General features: G+C 37.2%; 1 protein-coding gene across 3 annotated transcripts in view; it reads left to right on the plus strand.

Moving 5' to 3' along the window:
• The window catches only part of DNAlig3 (DNA ligase 3), a 71335-nt gene that overhangs the window by 24051 nt on the left and 27715 nt on the right, over nt 1-19569 (plus strand). For all 3 annotated transcript variants that reach the window (XR_011712142.1, XM_071657562.1, XM_071657561.1), the window contains exons 7-16: nt 2536-2747; nt 6063-6140; nt 6570-6717; nt 8275-8433; nt 8582-8713; nt 9885-9964; nt 12219-12384; nt 12663-12786; nt 14165-14235; nt 14971-15117. Coding sequence is in view for 2 of the 3 variants with exons in the window: in XM_071657562.1 (XP_071513663.1) it covers nt 2536-2747; nt 6063-6140; nt 6570-6717; nt 8275-8433; nt 8582-8713; nt 9885-9964; nt 12219-12384; nt 12663-12786; nt 14165-14235; nt 14971-15117 (1317 nt within the window). In the remaining variant the exon portion in view is untranslated. The remainder of the gene's footprint in view (nt 1-2535; nt 2748-6062; nt 6141-6569; nt 6718-8274; nt 8434-8581; nt 8714-9884; nt 9965-12218; nt 12385-12662; nt 12787-14164; nt 14236-14970; nt 15118-19569) is intronic.

Genomic DNA, 19569 nt, shown 5'->3' on the forward strand with positions numbered 1-19569 from the left:
AGGCCCCGATCACACAAAATCTTTTTCACTCCATCTTTCCACCTCCAATTTGGTCTCCCTCTTCTCCTCGTTCCCTCCACCTCCGACACATATATCCTCTTGGTCAATTTTTCCTCACTCATTCTCTCCATGTGACCAAACCATTTCAAAACACCCTCTTCTGCTCTCTCAACCACGCTCTTTTTATTTCCACACATCTCTCTTACCCTTACGTTACTTACTCGATCAAACCACCTCACACCACACATTGTCCTCAAACATCTCATTTCCAGCACATCCATCCTCCTGCGCACAACTCTATCCATAGTCCACGCCTCGCAACCATACAACATTGTTGGAACCACTATTCCTTCAAACATACCCATTTTTGCTTTCCGAGATAATGTTCTCGACTTCCACACATTCTTCAAGGCTCCCAGAATTTTCGCCCCCTCCCCCACCCTATGATCCACTTCCGCTTCCATGTTTCCATCCACTGCCAGATCCACTCCCAGATATCTAAAACACTTCACTTCCTCCAGTTTTTCTCCATTCAAACTCACCTCCCAATTGACTTGACCCTCAACCCTACTGTACCTAATAACCTTGCTCTTATTCACATTTACTCTTAACTTTCTTCTTTCACACACTTTACCAAACTCAGTCACCAGCTTCTGCAGTTTCTCACATGAATCAGCCACCAGCGCTGTATCATCAGCAAACAACAACTGACTCACTTCCCAAGCTCTCTCATCCCCAACAGACTTCATCCTTGCCCCTCTTTCCAAAACTCTTGTATTCACCTCCCTAACAACCCCATCCATAAACAAATTAAACAACCATGGAGACATCACACACCCCTGTCGCAAACCTACATTCACTGAGAACCAATCACTTTCCTCTCTTCCTACACGTACACATGCCTTACATCCTCGATAAAAACTTTTCACTGCTTCTAACAACTTGCCTCCCACACCATATATTCTTAATACCTTCCACAGAGCATCTCTGTCAACTCTATCATATGCCTTCTCCAGATCCATAAATGCTACATACAAATCCATTTGCTTTTCTAAGTATTTCTCACATACATTCTTCAAAGCAAACACCTGATCCACACATCCTCTACCACTTCTGAAACCACACTGCTCTTCCCCAATCTGATGCTCTGTACATGCCTTCACCCTCTCAATCAATACCCTCCCATACAATTTGCCAGGAATACTCAACAAACTTATACCTCTGTAATTTGAGCACTCACTCTTATCCCTTTTGCCTTTGTACAATGGCACTATGCACGCATTCCGCCAATCCTCAGGCACCTCACCATGAGTCATACATACATTAAATAACCTTACCAACCAGTCAACAATACAGTCACCCCCTTTTTTAATAAATTCCACTGCAATACCATCCAAACCTGCTGCCCTGTTAACTTATTTTATCTATATTTTATTTATTTGTGTTGTAACACCATTTTCACTGCTGGTCTCTCATACCTTTTGCTAAAAGTGTCTGTTAATGACTTATATTATTCATATTTATTATGCTTAACCGCCGTCTCTTGCATTAGCGAGGTAGCACAAGGAAATAGACGAGGAATGGCCCAATCCACCCACATACACATGTATATACATAAATGCCCACACACACAAATGTACATACATATGCATACACAGACATATACATATATACACAAGTACATATCCATACTTGCTGCTTTCATCCATTCCCATCACCACCCCTCCACACACAAAACAGCATCCCCTCCCCCATCCAGCAAGGCAGCAACAGGAACAGACAAAAAAGGCCATATTCGTTCACACTCAGTCTCTAGCATGTATAATGCACTGAAACCACAGCTCCCTTTCCACATCCAGGCCCCATAGACCTTTCCAGCAACTTATGTTGCCTTATATTTCTTTCACTTTATCATATTGATCGTTTTACAGTATGCTGTTTCTTCAGCTGAATCCACTCATTTTTTTTTGTTTATCTTCTAATGCCACTTTAGATGATTATTTGTTTCCATTACCTTCTGATGCACATGTTATTAATACCATACACCTTATTGAACATGTTTTTGTACAGCCCAAAAAGCAATTCTCTCCTTGGATGCTTGGAAGGCATATAGACTAGATGGCACTCATTCATATGTTTTAAGGGTGTGCTTCCAAACTTTTCTTATGCTCATACTTGTTTTTCATTATGGAAACATACTTTGATACATCCCATTTCAAAGGAGGTGGCCAATTTACCCCTTCTGACTACTACCCTATTTTTTGAGACTTCTTTCTCCACAGTCCCTGAGCCTTTCCTTATATTCTATATCACGGAGCATCTTGAACATGTCTTTTATCTGATTATCAGCATGACGTTCTCAGGTTAAGATCTACTGATGATATCATTTCTTCTGTCTGTACTACCTGATAATCCTCCCTTAAAGACTAAGGAATCCCATGTACAGTGTTTGTAAGCTTTGGAACAAAGTATTATTTCCAAGCTTTCTTATTTTGGATAACCATTAGTTACCCTCTAAAAAGAAATTTTTTCCAGATATTTGGCACTAATCTAGAGGAGATGATAGAAGACTTAGAGCAGGGTGATGTAGCAGAGACAGTAAGGAAATTTTTTGAACAGTCCACCATTTTGCCCCCCATTAAGAAGAGCTTTCTGTCCATCCAAGAAGTTGATGAATTGTTAGAGGAATTGGTGGGGAAGACAAGAGATGAGGAACAGTCTATGGTTCTTAAGAAGAGTGCAAAAAAGTTAGTTTGTATTTTTTAGTCTTGATGACAACTGATAAAACAACGTAGTTGGAGTTGAGAATATGATGTATTATCAATATTTGCAGGGTTATCACAGGGGAAATAGCGCCTATGGCAAGCACTGAAATTGCGCCCCAGGCTTGATTAAAAATGTACATACAGTGGATGTATAAAAAGATATATACAGTGTAATTATAAACTGTTGAGGAGTTAGGGCAAACTTAGATTTATATAAACTCTTAAAGACTTAAAGTTAAAGACTTATTTGATCAAAATTGTAACGTAGAAGCAGTAATGCAGCTGATAGTAGCAAAATATTACTATAGTTGAAAAGTAGGCGAATTATCTCACAAAACCAAACCGTTGAAAATGTCATTCGGGTAGCATATGTCAAAAGACAAACCTGTTGAGTGGTGTTCCCCTTCAAGTGGCACCTAGGGCACCTGCCATACCTTAGATATGCCACTGAGGGCTATGGAATTTTATGTATGATATTGTACCTTATATAAAGTGGCAATTAACTTCATTATTAAAATGAAAACACCTCAGCTCTTAATTTAATTTCTCTTATCAGCATTTCATCTTTCTCCTATAGTAAATATTTTCATGAATAACCTTGTGTTGAGTGTGTTAGCAACTCATACCTTCTGTCACACAAATTTCATGTATCCTTTCAACTTTGTTGATTTTGTTTGGGACCCTCTAGCTTCATGGTTTTTCTTTTCTTAGTAAATCTGCCAACCAACTTATGTCACCCATCAGAATGAGCTTTTGTTGGATCTCTATCTTTCACCTTTTTCTTTTTTCAATTTCCTCAACATTCTCTTCTAATTAGATTTTGTAAGTGATATGTAGAGTTTAGATATTTCTGGTCAACCATTTAGTAAAATCTCTCATGTCTTATCAGAATTTCCACATGTTCCTTGCATAGTCATCTATATTTGTTGTGAATCCCTTAGCTCTCAGTTAGTTTACCACATCTGTTTGGTCCTTAAGATTGTAGAAGAGATATTGAATCTTTTACTGTGCTGGGCTGGTAATGGGCAGATGAGGATTAAGTTTTGGTGATGGTGAAACAATGGATTTTTTTGTTGGGCCTGTTTTGTTTGTATGCTTCCCTTTATGGATGGTAGCATGATAGCCTGACATCTGTTTCCTTAGATATCTTTAGATATAAAAGATTCTCCTTGGAAGGGGGTGTGTTGAGAATAATGTTAGGGAGGTAACAGCTTCGTGTTTGGTGGATATGTGTATATGAATGTAATTGGTTATACCAGCATTTGTTATGGAAAGGAGATTTGGTTGTTTAGGTGATTGAACTGTATAGCTAGGGTATGTTTCTTGCTTTCGGGTGGGTGTGAGTATGGTTGTGTGCAGCTTTAAGAACTTGTGTACCCATGTTTGAATGCATCTGCATTGGTAGAATCTAAGTTTCTTCATGTAGGTGATCTGTGTTGGTGGTTTGGATCCATCCTTTTATTGTTCTGAGAGTTTCATTCTTGATTGTTTGAAGTTTCTGTCAGTTGTGGTTTTTTCCATGAACTAATTGTAGAGAATGGAAAGTTTTTTATTTGACAAATTATGTTTGTATGGATTAGTTTTATTTTGCCATTGTTTTGATGTTAATGTGAGGAAATAATGTCATGTGTATTTATCTGTGTGTTATTACTTATTTGTAAAGTTCAGGGAGAGAGTTCTGCTCTTGTGGGGTTGTCTCCTCTAAACATTATATGGCATCAAATATCATCTTAAACCTTTGTAAATTGTTGGTATTCTCAGTCTCCTTAGTCACTTTATGGCAACATCTTTCCATTAGACCAATACATCTGAACCTTCTTTCTTTCTTTTTACCCAGCTTTTTGTCATGCCCTCTGGTCACTGTGGTGCTGTATCTCTTAAATGACAGTGCACTGTCAGTATTATCCATCTTGATTTAGAAATTCATTCGCTCTTTTCCCTCCATAGTAGGCAGCCTTGTAACCCTCAGCCTCTCATTGTAGCTTAGCAATCTTAGTTTAGGCACCATCTTAGTGTGCATCATATGTGGTGCATAGTTCTATTGGTGCTTTATTGAGAACATGTTGCTGGTTGAACAATGTGATATGTGAATCGTGTTTTCCAGATTTAGTAATTGAGGTTATACAAGGAGATATTGTCATCTAGCTTTGGAGGAGTGGGAGGTATTGTGTCACTGTATAGCATTTTCTCATGTACATCTCTAAATCATACTCACTCCTTTTCAGCAAGTAATGCTATAGTGACATAACATTCTCGTTCCACCATTCACTACCCTTTCTCGCATGAGCTGCCACACCCAGGAGCAGCAACACTGCTATACCATAGAAGTTGCATTAACTGGTGTATCCCAACTTGAATATTATATATTGTGTTCAGTATTAGTCATCCTCCTTAAAGAAGACAGTAACAGAATGGAGAAAATAGAGTGATAGGCATTCAAGATGGTCCTGGGACTGAGAAGTCTTGTAAGACCCAGCCAAATGGTTTAACTTATTTAGCTAAGAGAAGAATAGGTTAAGAGGTAATTTGATAAAGATTATCAAAATTATCAAAGGTTTTGAAAATATCAATCTAAGAAGCAACTTAAGGGTAAATTTGTGTGATTCCCTCATAGTGATGGATACACACTCATGGGCACATGTTTCACTTCAAATGAGGAAAAGTACTTTTTCTTCAACAGCATTCTTAGGAAATGGAATGATCTACTGAATAGATATTTGTTTTGCTGTTTTGAACATCTAGATGCTCACATCTAACCATTTCATTGTATACTTGATTATGAACATACTTGTATAATTTTGAACATTCATTGTATACTTGTATACTTTTGAACATACATTGTATACTTGATTTTGAACCTAAAAAATATCCTGTATATTTTATTTTGAAAAACAAAAATGGCAGTGTACAAATGTATGTCCATGGCCCTGTAAATTCATTGTTGTCAAGTGTGACAGAATTGTATAAAACTAATTTTATAGGTTAACTAGACAAACGGGATATTTTAATTTGCATCCTTTTTGCTATACAACCAAGCCATTGTATAAATTTTCTTGCTTCTCTGGTTTGTAGTATGTGTTGAACTTAATGAAAAACAAAGTTTAGTATTTGCTAGACTTACAGTCGTTCTGGATGCTTGAAAATATTATTGAGTAGTGGTTTATTTTGTTCATTTAACTTTTTTGGACATTTTTCTCTTGCTTTACTGTACAAATTGAAATTTTTCTCAAGAATAGAACATGAAAACAAAAAGACCTCACTTTTTAATATTTGATGAGATTCTTTCGTGAATTACAGGTGTACAGCTAATGATTTAAAGATGGTGGTCCGTCTGATCAAAGCAGATTTGCGTATCAATGCGGGAGCCAAACACATGTAAGTTTTGCTGTATTGATGAGAAATTGATTGGTTCATCATATTCTGAATTTTTTAGCCTTAGTTGCATGTGGAAGACCTGCAATTGAGAAATATAAGAAACACCTTTTGTCTGAATTATTTTTTAAAAAGGAACCACAAACATTCAACTTTTCCACAGTTAAACATCAATACTATACTTCCAATACAATGTCATCTCATTATGACCAGCACTCAGTTCTTTGCAACAGCAATACATAACCTGCCACCATCCCCAGGTAGAGATACAAGGCTTACCTTACATCACACTTCAGCAACCTAATGTCCCTGGGGAAAAACTCAGGATATAATGGAGTTTGGCATTCCTCTCAGTTTGTCTGTTAGAACAGTTTCATTGTTTTGTATGTTGACCTGTGTCATTTTTGTAAAACATGACTTCCATTTCTGCAGCTTGGATGCTGTTCATAGTGATGCCTATGAAGCATTCCAGACAACACGTAACATAGATGCAGTACTGGACCAGATTCTGTCAGCAAGTAGTTCTGATGTCAACTTGAAAATGACAGCACAAGTCATGACTCCTGTTCTCCCTATGCTGGTATGTGAAATGATAGTAAAGATGTAAATTTTTTGCTCATTTATTCAATACTCATTTATTAATTTATGCTGCCCCAGAACCCCCCTTTTGTGGGGCCTCTGCATTACCCAGAAAACCATCGATGTTCTCTGGCCCGGACCATTGATCAAGAAGTGTTGTGACATTTGTTTTTCTTGGTGGGATGAGTGGAGAGCAGTTGAGTAGGTGTTTGATGTCTTCAGTATGGATTTTGCATTTTGGGTAGAAGGAGTCATATACTATGGTGAATTGATGTTTGTAATGTTGAAGAGATGGTTTGACGCCTAGAACATAGATGAGAAAGTGTGATTCATTCATGTTTTGGGAGTGTAGTTTCACATAGATGTATTTCTTAGGAATGGAATTCATGACTGAGATTGGGGAGGTTTTCAGCTTTTGACAAAACTCTACATTTTGAAAATTTTTGTGTGTTATTTTCTTAAGGACTAGAAGATTTATGAATAAAGAATGCTGAAGAGTGAGATGGCAGTGAGAAGTTGTTTTTTTTGTGTCTGATGAATGGTTATGAATCGTCTTGGTGGGAGAGTGCTAGAGCTCTTGTGCAAAATTGGGTGGCAAGTATATTGAAGTGGGGTTATATTGGGAGTATTATTTGTTTTGTTTTCCAGGTATTAAATTTGTAGAATTGTGAAACAACTAATAATTGTTCTGGTTGCTTTAATTTGTAGTTTGAATTTTTTTAATGTTTACTTTCTCCACTTTTGATGCAAAAGTCTTCTTTGTTAGTCATTCTTCACTCATCCTTCTTTATGTTTAAGTTATCTTAGCAAACCACGGTCAGCTTTCTCAATCTGACTGCACTCTGACATGATTAACCTGCCTCACACAATGTATTGTCCCCTTGAAATTGATTTCTAACTCATCATCCTTCTTCTGTTACTTTGCATTCAGGGCCCAGGACTCTCATTCATATAATACCATTGGAGCTGCTATACCCTCAAACATGCCAATCTGTGATCAAACAGACACTGATCTTTCCCACACACTCTTTAGTGTACCTAAGAGCTTAAAGCTTTCTCCTATCCTTTGACTCACTTTAGCTCCCATTGACATTTCCATTGTCATTTTCATTCTTAGTTATCTAAGGCACTCCTGTTCTTCAAGGTTCAAATGTGCTTTCAAACCATCCTGTCTTGCTTCCCCAACAACATCTCATTACCACACTGTAGTTCACAAGATTTTCAACTTCCTCTGTTCAAACACACTCCCAAATTGAGACACCAACTTCTGGAGTTTTTCTCCTGAGTCTGTGAGTCTGTGTCATTGTCAATGGACAGAGGGGATTAAAGTCTCTTTGAGGAACTTCTTACATCAGAGGTGTCCACATTTTCATTGCTCATGTGTGGAGTGCAGCCTTGAAGCTGCAAAAAACCCAGAAAAAGGGTTCTGGGGTTGTATTATTTTGATAATGTTATTTTTCATGATACAATGAGTTATAGGTTTACAGGTTTGCCAGTGGATGTATGTTGAAATAAGTGATATTTTGAATATGATAATTATCCTTTATTTTCTTTGCAGGCTGAGGCATGTAAATCAGTAGATTATGCATTTAAGAAGTGTCCAAGTGGAGCTATGTTTGCTGAGATAAAGTATGATGGAGAAAGAGTTCAGGTCCATCAGAATGGCAACAAATTTGCATACTTTTCACGTTCTCTCAAACCTGTGATGCCTCACAAGGTATTGTCCATTGTGGTAGTGTACTTGATATATTGAAGTACCCTGTAATAATCTGTAAATTACTTGGAGTAATTTTATTCATGCTGGAGATATTTACAAAAATTTTGATTGATTGCTGAATATAAGCTGATTATGACATGTTTTACAGGTTTCCCATTTCAAGGAATACATACCAAAGGCTTTCCCTCATGGCAAAGATCTCATTCTTGATTCTGAGGTATTGTTAATTGATACTAGAACCGGAAACCCTTTGCCCTTTGGAACATTAGGAGTCCATAAGGTAAAAGTAACATATATTGACGTATGATTCCTTGTTCATTGATTTTTTTCCTTCTCATATTTATGTTTATTCATAAGCATTAGATATTACTAGAAATTAGAGTTTAGGAAATTTTCATATTATGTACATGGGAGCAGAAGTGCGACATAGGGTGGATGAAGGGGTGAAGGTTCTGGCAGTGCTGAAGAATGTGTGGAAAGAGATATCTTTATCTGGGAGGGCAAAGATGGATATGTTTGAAGATATAATAGTCTCAAAAGTATTATATGGAGGTGAGGCATGTGCTATAGATAAGGTTTTGCAGAGGAAGGTGGATGTGTAGGAAATGAAATATTTGAGGACAGTATGTGTTTTGAGGTGGTTTGCTTAAGGAATTAATGAAAAGGTTAGAGAAAAGTGTGGTAATAAAAAGAGTGTGGTTGAGAGAGCTGTGGAGGATGTGCTGAAATGGTGTGGACATATGGAAAGAATGAGTGAGTGAAGAGGATATATGTGTCAGAAGTGGACGGAACAAGGAGAATGGGGAAACCAAATTGGAGATGGAAGGCTGGAGTGAGAGATTTTGAGTGATTAGGGCATGTACATGCAGAGGGTGAAAGGTGTGCATGAGATAGAATGAATCGGAATGATGTGGTATACAGGTGCAAAATGCTGTCCATAAAATGAAGCAGATATCTGGGGTGAACCATGGAAAGGTCTGTGGGGCATGGTTTTGTATAGGGAGATGTGGTTTTTGTGCATAACACATTACAGCCAGAGAATGGATGTGAGCAGATGTGACCTTTCTTTGTCTGTTTCTTACTAATGTAGGAAATGGCAGTTGAGTATGAAAAAAATATGTGTGTGTGTGTTTGTGTGTTATCCCAGGGGATAGGGGAGAAAGAATACTTCCCAAGTATTCTGTGTGTGTGTCATAGAAGGCAAATAAAAGAGATGGGAGTAGGGGGCTGGAAATCCTTCCCTCCATAGAAGGGGGCCAAGTGAGGAGTCTTCATTCTAAGGATCTGTCATCTGTTCTTGATCACCACCTCGCTAGTACGGGAAATGGCAAATATGTATGAAAAAAAATGTGTGTGTGTGTGTGTGTGTGTGTATCATAATACAGAATATGTTACTGTAATAAGAACTGTAATCCTCATGTATCATGGAGATGTTTCTTTTTTGTTTTCAGAAAGCAGAGTTCCAGGATGCCAACGTGTGCCTTTTTGTCTTTGACTGTATTCATTATAATGGAGAAGATTTGATGAACAAGTAGGTTGATTGTTTTCACTTCATAATTCATCACTCTCATGCTATGGTATTTAATCAAATTAACAGTTATACCATTATCCTTGCTAGAACTTCAGCCCTCCCAGGTAACAAGATGTTTGTGATTACCATATAATTTTTCCAAGCCTCTTATAGAAGTGGAGGTATTTTGGCAGAGTATTAACCCCCTTTTTTATCTTTATTCCATGTGTCTTAAGATTATTTCTTTGATATGTATCTCTGAATTTTGAGTATGTTTACTTTTTATTTTTGTAAAGAGACTACAGCCTTTTTATTGTAATTATATTTCATTAAGTATTCTTCAAATAGTTCTTGGCTGATTGCTTTGATCAGGGAGGAGCATTAAGATTGAGTTCACAAAGATAGGCTTTAAATAACATGATATTTTAAGAGGATTTAAGAATTGTTCAGCCAGTTTTTGAGATGTACTGTATCTTTCTTTTATATTTTTTATGATTTATGTTAGACCACATACTCTCACCATTTTTTAGACGACTCATTCATCCCACATTTTCTTTCTTACAAGTTCTACTTCCACTATGAAAGCCCATAAAGTAATTAGAGGCCTTCCTTCCCTAGTGTAGAATCAAAACTTCCTATTTGCTTTCACATTAAGTGTTTTTTCAAAATCTATAAATGCTGTATATTTCTTTTTTTCTTTAAAACTTTTTCTCCATACCTGTAGGCAGAAATCTGGACTATATACCCACTTCCTTATGTAGATTAAAGTTGTTCACATTAAAGAGGTTCACTATCCCCTTTTAGCAAGATTACCCACAGTCTTACCAAATACTTGCCAATTGTGTTGATGATGCTTATTTCTCTGTAATACATGTATGCAGTTTTACTCCCCCTACCATCAGGCACACAATAATTTTCTGTATTTCCATGTGCTCTTTCAGATTCCATTCTGCAGTAGTCTTGCCTTCACTCTTCACCATATCTTTTGCCAATCCATAAGTACCTTCTGCTTTTCCATACTTTTTCATATTATCCTAACCTTGGATTTTATTGAACCATTACCTGTATCTCTTTTACTGTCATGTTCAGTCAGTTCTCAAAAGTGCTCGTTCAATCTTATGATGTACAAATTTTGTACGATTTTCCATACTTTGATAGCAGAACCTTCACTTTTCTTACCACTTCTGCATTGGTTAACCTTCCTCCAAAATAGGCTAAAAATCCAGGAAGGAATATGATCCTTCCTGGATTTTTAGCCTATTTTTCTATAGATTCTAATTTGAATTCCTTTTATTCATGTGCATCAAATTTTTACTTTCCTGTTCAAGATTTTTTGGTTTACATTCCATGCCCTTTATTCTCAGTGTTTTCTTCAAGTTTTTGCTTCTTTCAAATTCTTACTACCCCAACCAGTTTTCTTAGATTTTCCCTTTTTTGCCGTTCTTCTCTTTCTTCTCTGTTGCAGCCTTTTACAGTAACCCTTAGCTTTTCATTTAGACTCTTTTGGATGTTTAAGTTTTACTTCACATTTTAGATTTCTGTACCCCTAACCTCTAGTTATTTCTATTCCTAGACTCTAAAATACAAGGCTAACTTATGTATTTCTGTCATATGATCTCCAGCTACTCCTCTGGTAGACCTCTTTTCAAACATGCCATCTTTTTCTCTTGAAGAAGTAGAATTATATGGCATGCTCTTTTCTACCCTGTCTTGTCTTTAAGTACATTACTTGGGTTTGTGGGTATCCTTTTCTTGAATAAATGTATTTCCAAAGTCATAATTGCTCCAGCAAACTTTTCATGTTTACAGTACTTTTGAATTGATAAGAGTAACCAGTTTACACATTCATATTTAATTTGAGGCTAAATTTCCCACATCTCCTGATGGCATAACCCAAGACAGCATCCACTGCCTTCTTAGTTCCTCCGAATGGAAATCTGCTTTGTCTGAGGTAGTCTATTGCCTTCTGTTGGTAAGTTTTGACAACAGTGTAGGGTTTGTTTACACTGTTCAGTGTGCAAACTATCAGGCTTGTCATTAGTAATGGAGAAGCTATAATACTTGATCAGTCATATGTTCCCTGTCATAACTTAGGAAAGTGTTCCTCCATATCAAGAGCATTTTTCAACTGTATTGTGAACATTACCTATGTTCATCTCTTATAAATGAATTTCATGGGAAAAATACTGTTGCTGTGTTGCATAACCATAAAACTTTTTAGTGATTAGCTGATTTATACCAAAGACAGCATCTCATTTCATCATCTTTTCTTCAGGCCTCTAAAAGAACGCCGTAAGATCCTTGAGGAGAACATGAATGAGATAAAAAATCATATCATGTTCTCAGAGATGAAACTAATCAACAAAAAAGTGGACTTACGGGATATGATCAACAGAGTACTGAAGCAGGGACTTGAAGGACTAGTTCTTAAAGATATTAATGTAAGTTGGCTGGAAAAAAAAAAGGAAAAATATCCTCCAGATAATTTGTGTGTATTTAGTTGTTATCAGTATCAGCCTTGAATTTTTTCATCACATTTTTAAATTAAAGCAAATGTCATTAGTTAAGTTTGTAATGACTGACATATGTATTGTTTTATCATGCTAGTTTTTGTATATGCACTACATCTTCTTGTTCAGTCTTTTTGAGTGTTGATGTATATAGGTATGTTATCCTTATTTCATTCTAATGTATAATGCAGAGTAACCATTTTTTGCAGAGTATTTATGAACCTGGAAAGCGTCATTGGCTAAAGATCAAGAAAGACTACTTGAATGATGGAGCAATGGCTGATACTGCTGACTTGGTGATATTGGGGGCCTGGTATGGAACTGGCAAAAAAGGTTTGTTTGATGTTATAAGAGGCATTCCAACATAAATACCAAAAGGCTTCGGGCCTGAGACAGCACCTAAAAGGGTATCTTCTGTATCCATTTTTATCATTGATGGCAGGTGGAAGAATGTGTTTGGAAATAGGGACACCTGAAAGATCATTCTTCTTTAGAGAGGTATGTATAAACCTTGCCATAAGCTCCTGACTTCACTGGATACTTTGCATAACTACTGATAGCAAGAAAGACTGTGTATGTGTATTTGTTCTGTATGGGGAGGAAGTTTTACACTCATGGGGCTTCATCTCTTGAACATTTTTTGTAAGACAACTTAAACTTCTGTGGTTTTTGAGTGTGTGTGTGTGTGTGTGTGTGTTAGTATGTGTTTGTGTATATAACTACCTATTTGTATTGTATGGGAAGGGAGTTCACTTATTGATACCCATACTTGCATGTACACCATGCCTAGATGTATGCATATGCATGTGCTTGTAAAGTGTATATAGATCTTTATTCTTTTTTTTTATTATACTTTGTTGCTGTCTCCTGCGTTTGCAAGGTAGCGCAAGGAAACAGACGAAAGAATGGCACAACCCACCCACATACACATGTATATACATACACGTCCACACACGCACATATACATACCTATACATCTCAACGTATACATACATGCCTTACATCCTTGATAAAAACTTTTCACTGCTTCTAACAACTTGCCTCCCACACCATATAATCTTAATATTTTCCACAGAGCATCTCTATCAACTCTATCATATGCCTTCTTCAGATCCATAAATGCTACATACAAATCCATATAGATCTGTTAACATATAGTTTAGACACTTTATTTTCTTCCTGAGTAATATCCCTCCAAATAAGAGGCTGGATTAGAACATGAGAAATATATGTGTGTGCAATATCATCATTTACATTTTATGATCAGTATAGTATGCATATATTTGTCATCAGCACTCAGAAGTCCTATATGCAGAAAAATATTTGGTATCATATTTTCTGTTTTTGTTGTGACAGCATCATGGAGAGTAGATGGTCACCACATTGGTATCTTTGTATGATAGTACATATGTAGCTGTCACTCTTATAATCTCATGGTTAAATTTTCTTGAATATGCTGAATGTTTTAACTTCAAATAGAATTTTAAAAAGCACTGACTTTATCACATTAGTAGAATTTTATTCATTTTTATATAGTTTGCTTGCTAACTGGGATCTGGTTATGAAAACAGTTAAAGATGTTTAGGAAATAGCTATGTGCAGAATATCAATTAGGACCCATTTTTGATGGTTGAATTTCTAATCAGCTATTTTTTTTCCAGTTTTTAGTTTTTACTATTGATCTAGGCTAAGCTTTTCTCTTTCTTTATAGGAGGAATGATGTCTGTTTTTCTCATGGGATGCTATGATACTAGAATTAACAAGTGGTGCACAGTCACTAAGGTAATGTAGGAGGATTATTATGTTTTATCATTTTGCATTATAGTATAGACGTTTTTTGCATGATTCATTGTACATAAGAAGTTGATAAGATGGTCCAAGTGACCTCAGGAAATGCTAATACAGATTGGAGGAATAGAGAATTGGCAGAATATTACACTTCCTCCTTGAGGCATTTTTCCCATTACTGCTTTTACTTCTTTTAAAACATTACGCAACAGTCTTGTTCAGTGCTCTATTCATTTATTGTGAAACTCAGTGCTGTTTATGACTGTCTTATTTTGTAAGCTTGTTGTATCCTTTTATAACATTCTTATCTCCATATCTTTCAAGATTACCTCATTTACTTTTTTATTGATAACAATAACTTCTTACAGTTTAGAAGGCAGCTCCTTAGTTAAGTTATACCAGATACTTTGAATTTTACTTTTAGGTCCTCTTATAGTAGTTGTAGTTATAGAGTGAGGACATGTTTGGAGAAGATTCTGCATGTCCTCTCAGAAATGGCTGGTTTGATATAGGTAAACTGTTAGTTACCATTATGTATTTTGAAGTATGCATTTACTTGTTAGTTTCATGTTCTGAGTTCGCCTTTCTGACTTTAGTAGCCTTTCTTTGGAGTGTGTACTTATAACTTTGAAGAAGTTTTAGATGTTCATATACAAATTTTCTTGAGCTGTTATGATTCTAGATGAACAAAAACATGTGTTTGAACCATTTTGGCATACTGTACGACAGGTGCATACAGGCATTGATGATGCACGCTTGGAGCAGCTTCAAACAGAATTAGATATGGTGAAGATCAGTCAAGATGCAGACCGTGTCCCCTCATGGTTAAAATGTAATAAACCCATGGTTCCTGACTTTGTGGCTACAGATCCAAAAGTAAGAATCTGTAGATATAACATTGCATGATGTTGTGTAGTTGGTGGGAGTATGCAAGTGTAAACAGGAAAAGAGAATCAGATACAGGTTTTTTTTTTATACATTCACCATTTCCTGCGTTAGCGAGTAGCGTTAAGAACAGGGGACTGAGCCTCAGAGGGAAAGTCCTCTCTTGGCCCCCTTCTCTGTTCCTTCTTTTGGAAAAGTGTAAACTGTAGGGGAGGATTTCCAGCCCCCGTTTTCTCTTGTTTTAGTCGCCTTTTACGACATGCGGGGAATACATGGGAAGTATTCTTTCTCCCCTATCCCTGTATTCCTTAGGGCTGATTTTGGAATTTTATAGACTTTAGAAATGTGGACAACAGATTTTGGCCTGAACATATTGTAATTTTATAATGCTGGTTCTAAATATTATTTCTTTTTAGTATGTATAAATGTATCCTTTACTGGATGTTTGATATTATTTACTTTAATCATTTGGTGGAAACACATGCTGTGAGTTCATGGTAAATTTCAGTGTGCTTGACCACAAGCTCTAGAAGTTTACGGATTTTAGAATCATGGATTTTTTTCTATTGTACATCATAAATATATGCCATTTCCCATTTTGTGAGGTAGCACCAGGATAAGATGTAGAAATAGCCTCATTTGTTCATGTCCATTCTCTCTACCTATCTATATCTGTGATACCTGTTCCCTTGGGGAACTCCCATGAAGGGGGTGACCACAATAAAAGTCTCCACTTACCGCTTTCCATTCTTGTCTCCCTTACATACATCATTCTATGCATTCTTCCACCATTTTTCTCCCTCCTGTACTCTTTCACTCTTATTTCCCCATGTCACAAGTGGTCTTCCTCTCACACCAACCCCTTTTATCGTACAATCATACACTCTTTATGTAAACTCTGTGTTGCATTCTTTCCAAATGCCCAAACCCCCTCAAAATATTACATTTCACCCACTCTACCACTCCATATGTTTAATGTGCCTGAACCCAGATCCTATATCATCAACCAAACCCTACAGACCTTTCCACTTCATATGACCTGGTTCATCCCATTAACAGCACATATTACTGTAATAGTAACAGTTACACTGGAATTACACTGAAGTGTCCAAATGATGACATCTGAACTCAATTGCCTTTTTGCCCTATGAGGAAGACAGTTATGTTAGGATATTATATATATTAATGGGTATTGATTGTGTAACCCTTGGTGACAATACAGAAGCACTACCAAGTGAAAAATTCAGGTGTAACAGAGAAGAGTTCATCCTGTAAGCCTATTTTATGCCTTTAGTGGTGTATTCCTTTCTGTCACATATGTATACTTGCTCAGCCTTCCATGCTGATATCAAATACTGATAATTCATGCTCCCATGTAAAATTTGTCATATTCCCAATTGCATGTTTCAAGTGTAGGCAGTAAGGAGGTTGAGGTATGTACCTGAATATTTTTGTAGGATTAATTCAATAATAGCAAGTCTGAAAAGATGTGACTTCACGTGATATATGCAAACCTTGAAATTTTAGAAGCTGACGATAACATAACCTAATGTTGGGTTGTCTTTATTTATAGATAAAGGCAATTATGATTTAGATTGTTAATTTCTTTAAAGATTCAATAACAGACACAGTTTTAGAAACAGTCATAATTGAAAATTCTCTGATAAAGTCAAATTAATCCCTAACAGTAGTAATATACCAAAGAGTGAATAAATGTTAGGTATTTATAGTAGATAGGAGCATTGGTTGGGAGCATTAGGCAGAAGTAGTAGGCTGGAACATTAGGCAGTAATATTAGATTGACACATTAGGTAGCAGTAGATGGTAGGAACATAGATAAGAGCCTCTGAAAACACAGCATTACAGTTGCCCTCTGTTAGTGGCTTGTAAAGGCTAAGAAGCAGCACTGGAGTTCAACAGTTGTGGAGAATCTTTTGCCATGGCCACTTCCTTGACAGAGTTCCCAGATGGAATGGGCATCAGAGATATCGATAGATACAGAAGGTTTAGAACAAACTGCTAGCTTTCATTAAAGAGGAAAACTGTGATCACAGCTTTGAATTTTTCTATAGTTATTTTAGATATCTAAATAATGCATCATTAACAGTTGGCATATTTTTTAATGCAGAAATAACTTCAGTATTGTATCCCCTGGGGAGAGGGGAGAAAGAATACTTCCCATGCATTCCCCGTGTGTTGTAGAAGACGACTAAAGGGGACAGGAGCGGGAGGCTAGAAACCCTCCCCTCCTTGTATTTTAACTTTCTTAAAGGGGAAAAAAAGGAGTCACGTGGGGAGTGCTCATCCTCCTCGAAGGCTCAAATTGGGGTGTCTAAATGTGTGTGGATGTAACCAAGATGAGAAAAAAGGAGAGATAAGTAGTCTCTTTGTGGAAAGGAACTTGGATGTTTTGGCTCTGAGTGAAAAGAACTTCAAGGGCAAAGGGGAAGAGTGGTTTGGGAATGTTTTGGGAGTGAAGTCAGGGGTTGGTGAGAGGACAAGAGCAAAGGAAGGAGTAGCACTACTCCTGAAACAGGAGTTGTGGGAGTATGTGATAGAGTAAAAGAAAGTAAACTCTTGATTGATATGGGTAAAACTGAAAGTTGATGGAGAGAGATGGGTGACTATTGGTATCTATGCACCTGGGCATGAGAAGAAAGATCATGAGAGGCAAGTGTTTTGGGAGCAACTGAGTGAGTGTGTTAGCAGTTTTGATGCATGAGACCAGGTTATATTGATGGGTGATTTGAATGCAAAGGTGAGTAATGGGGCAGTTAAGGGAATAATTGGTGTACATGGGGTGTTCAGTGTGGTAAATGGAAATGGTGAAGAGCTTGTATATATGTGTGCTGAAAAAGGACTGATGATGGTTTAAAAAGGGAGATATACATAAGTATATGTATGTAAGTAAGAGAGATGGCCAGAGAGCATTATTGGATTATGTGTTAATTGATAGGCGTGTGAAAGAGAGACTTAGATGTTAATGTGCTGAGAGGTGCAAGTGGAGGGATGTCTGTTCATTGTCTTGTGGAGGTGAAGGTGAAGATTTGTAGAGGTTTTCAGAAAAGAGGAGAGAATGTTGGGGTGAAGAGATTGGTGAGAGTAAGTGAGCTTGGGAAGGAGACTTGTGTGAGGAAGTACCAGGAAAGACTGAGTCCAGAATGGAAAAAGGTGAGAGCAAAGGACGTAAAGGGAGTGGGGGAGGATTGGGATGTATTAGGGAAGCAGTGATGGCTTGCACAAAAGATTCTTGTGGCATGAGAAGTGTGGGAGGTGGGCAGATTAGAAAGGGTAGTGAGTGGTGGGATGAAGAAGTAAAATTATTAGTGAAGGAGAAGAGAGAGGCACTTGGACGATTTTTGCTGGGAAATAGTGCAAATGACTGGGAGATGTATAATAGAAAGAGGCAGGAGGTCAAGAGAAAGGTGCAAGAGGTGAAAAAGGGGGCAAATGAGAGTTGGGGTGAGAGAGTATTGTTAAATTTTAGGGAGAATAAAAAGATGTTTTTGAAGGAGGTAAATAAAGTGCGTAAGACAAGAGAACAAATGGGAACATCGGTGGAGTGGGCTAATGGGAAGGTAATAACAAGTAGTGGTGATGTGAGAAGATGGAGTGAGTATTTTGAAGGTTTGTTGAATGTGTTAGATAATAGAGTGATAGATATAGGGTGTTTTGGTCAAGGTGGTGTGTGAAGTGAGAGAGTCGGAGAGAATGATTTGGTAAACAGAGAAGAGGTAGTGAAAGCTTTGCAGAAGATGAAAGCCAGCAAGATGGCGGGTTTGGATGGTGTTGCAGTGGAATTCATTAAAAAAGGGGATGACTGTTTTGTTGACTGGTTGGTGAGGATATTCAATATATGTATGGCTCATGGTGAAGTGCCTGAGGATTGGAGGAATGTATGCATAGTGCCATTGTACAAAGGCAGAGGGGATAAAGGTGAGTGTTCATATTACAGAGGTATAAGTTTGTTGAGTATTCCTGGGAAATTATATGGGAGGGTATTGATTGAGAGGATGAAGGCATGTACAGAGCATCAGATTGGGGAAGAGCAGTGTGGTTTCAGAAGTGGCAGAGGATGTGTGGATCAAGTGTTTGCTTTGAAGAATGTATGTGAGAAATACTTAGAAAAGCATATGGATTTGTATGTAGTATTTATGGATCTATAGAAGGCATATGATAGAGTTAACAGAGATGCTCTGTGGAAGATATTAAGAGTATATGGTTTGGTAGGCAAGTTGCTAAAAGCAGTGAAAAGTTTTTGTCAAGGATGTAAGGCATATGTACTAGTAGGAAGAGAGGGAAGCGATTGGTTCTCAGTGAATGTCAGTTTGCGGCAGGGGTGCATGATATCTCCATGGTTGTTTAATTTGTTTATGGAAGGGCTGTTAGGGAGGTGAATGCAAGAGTTTTGGAGAGAGGGGCAAGTTGCAGATGAGAGGGCTT

This window comes from Panulirus ornatus, chromosome 64, assembly GCF_036320965.1.
Source record: "Panulirus ornatus isolate Po-2019 chromosome 64, ASM3632096v1, whole genome shotgun sequence".
NCBI lineage: Eukaryota > Metazoa > Arthropoda > Malacostraca > Decapoda > Palinuridae > Panulirus > Panulirus ornatus.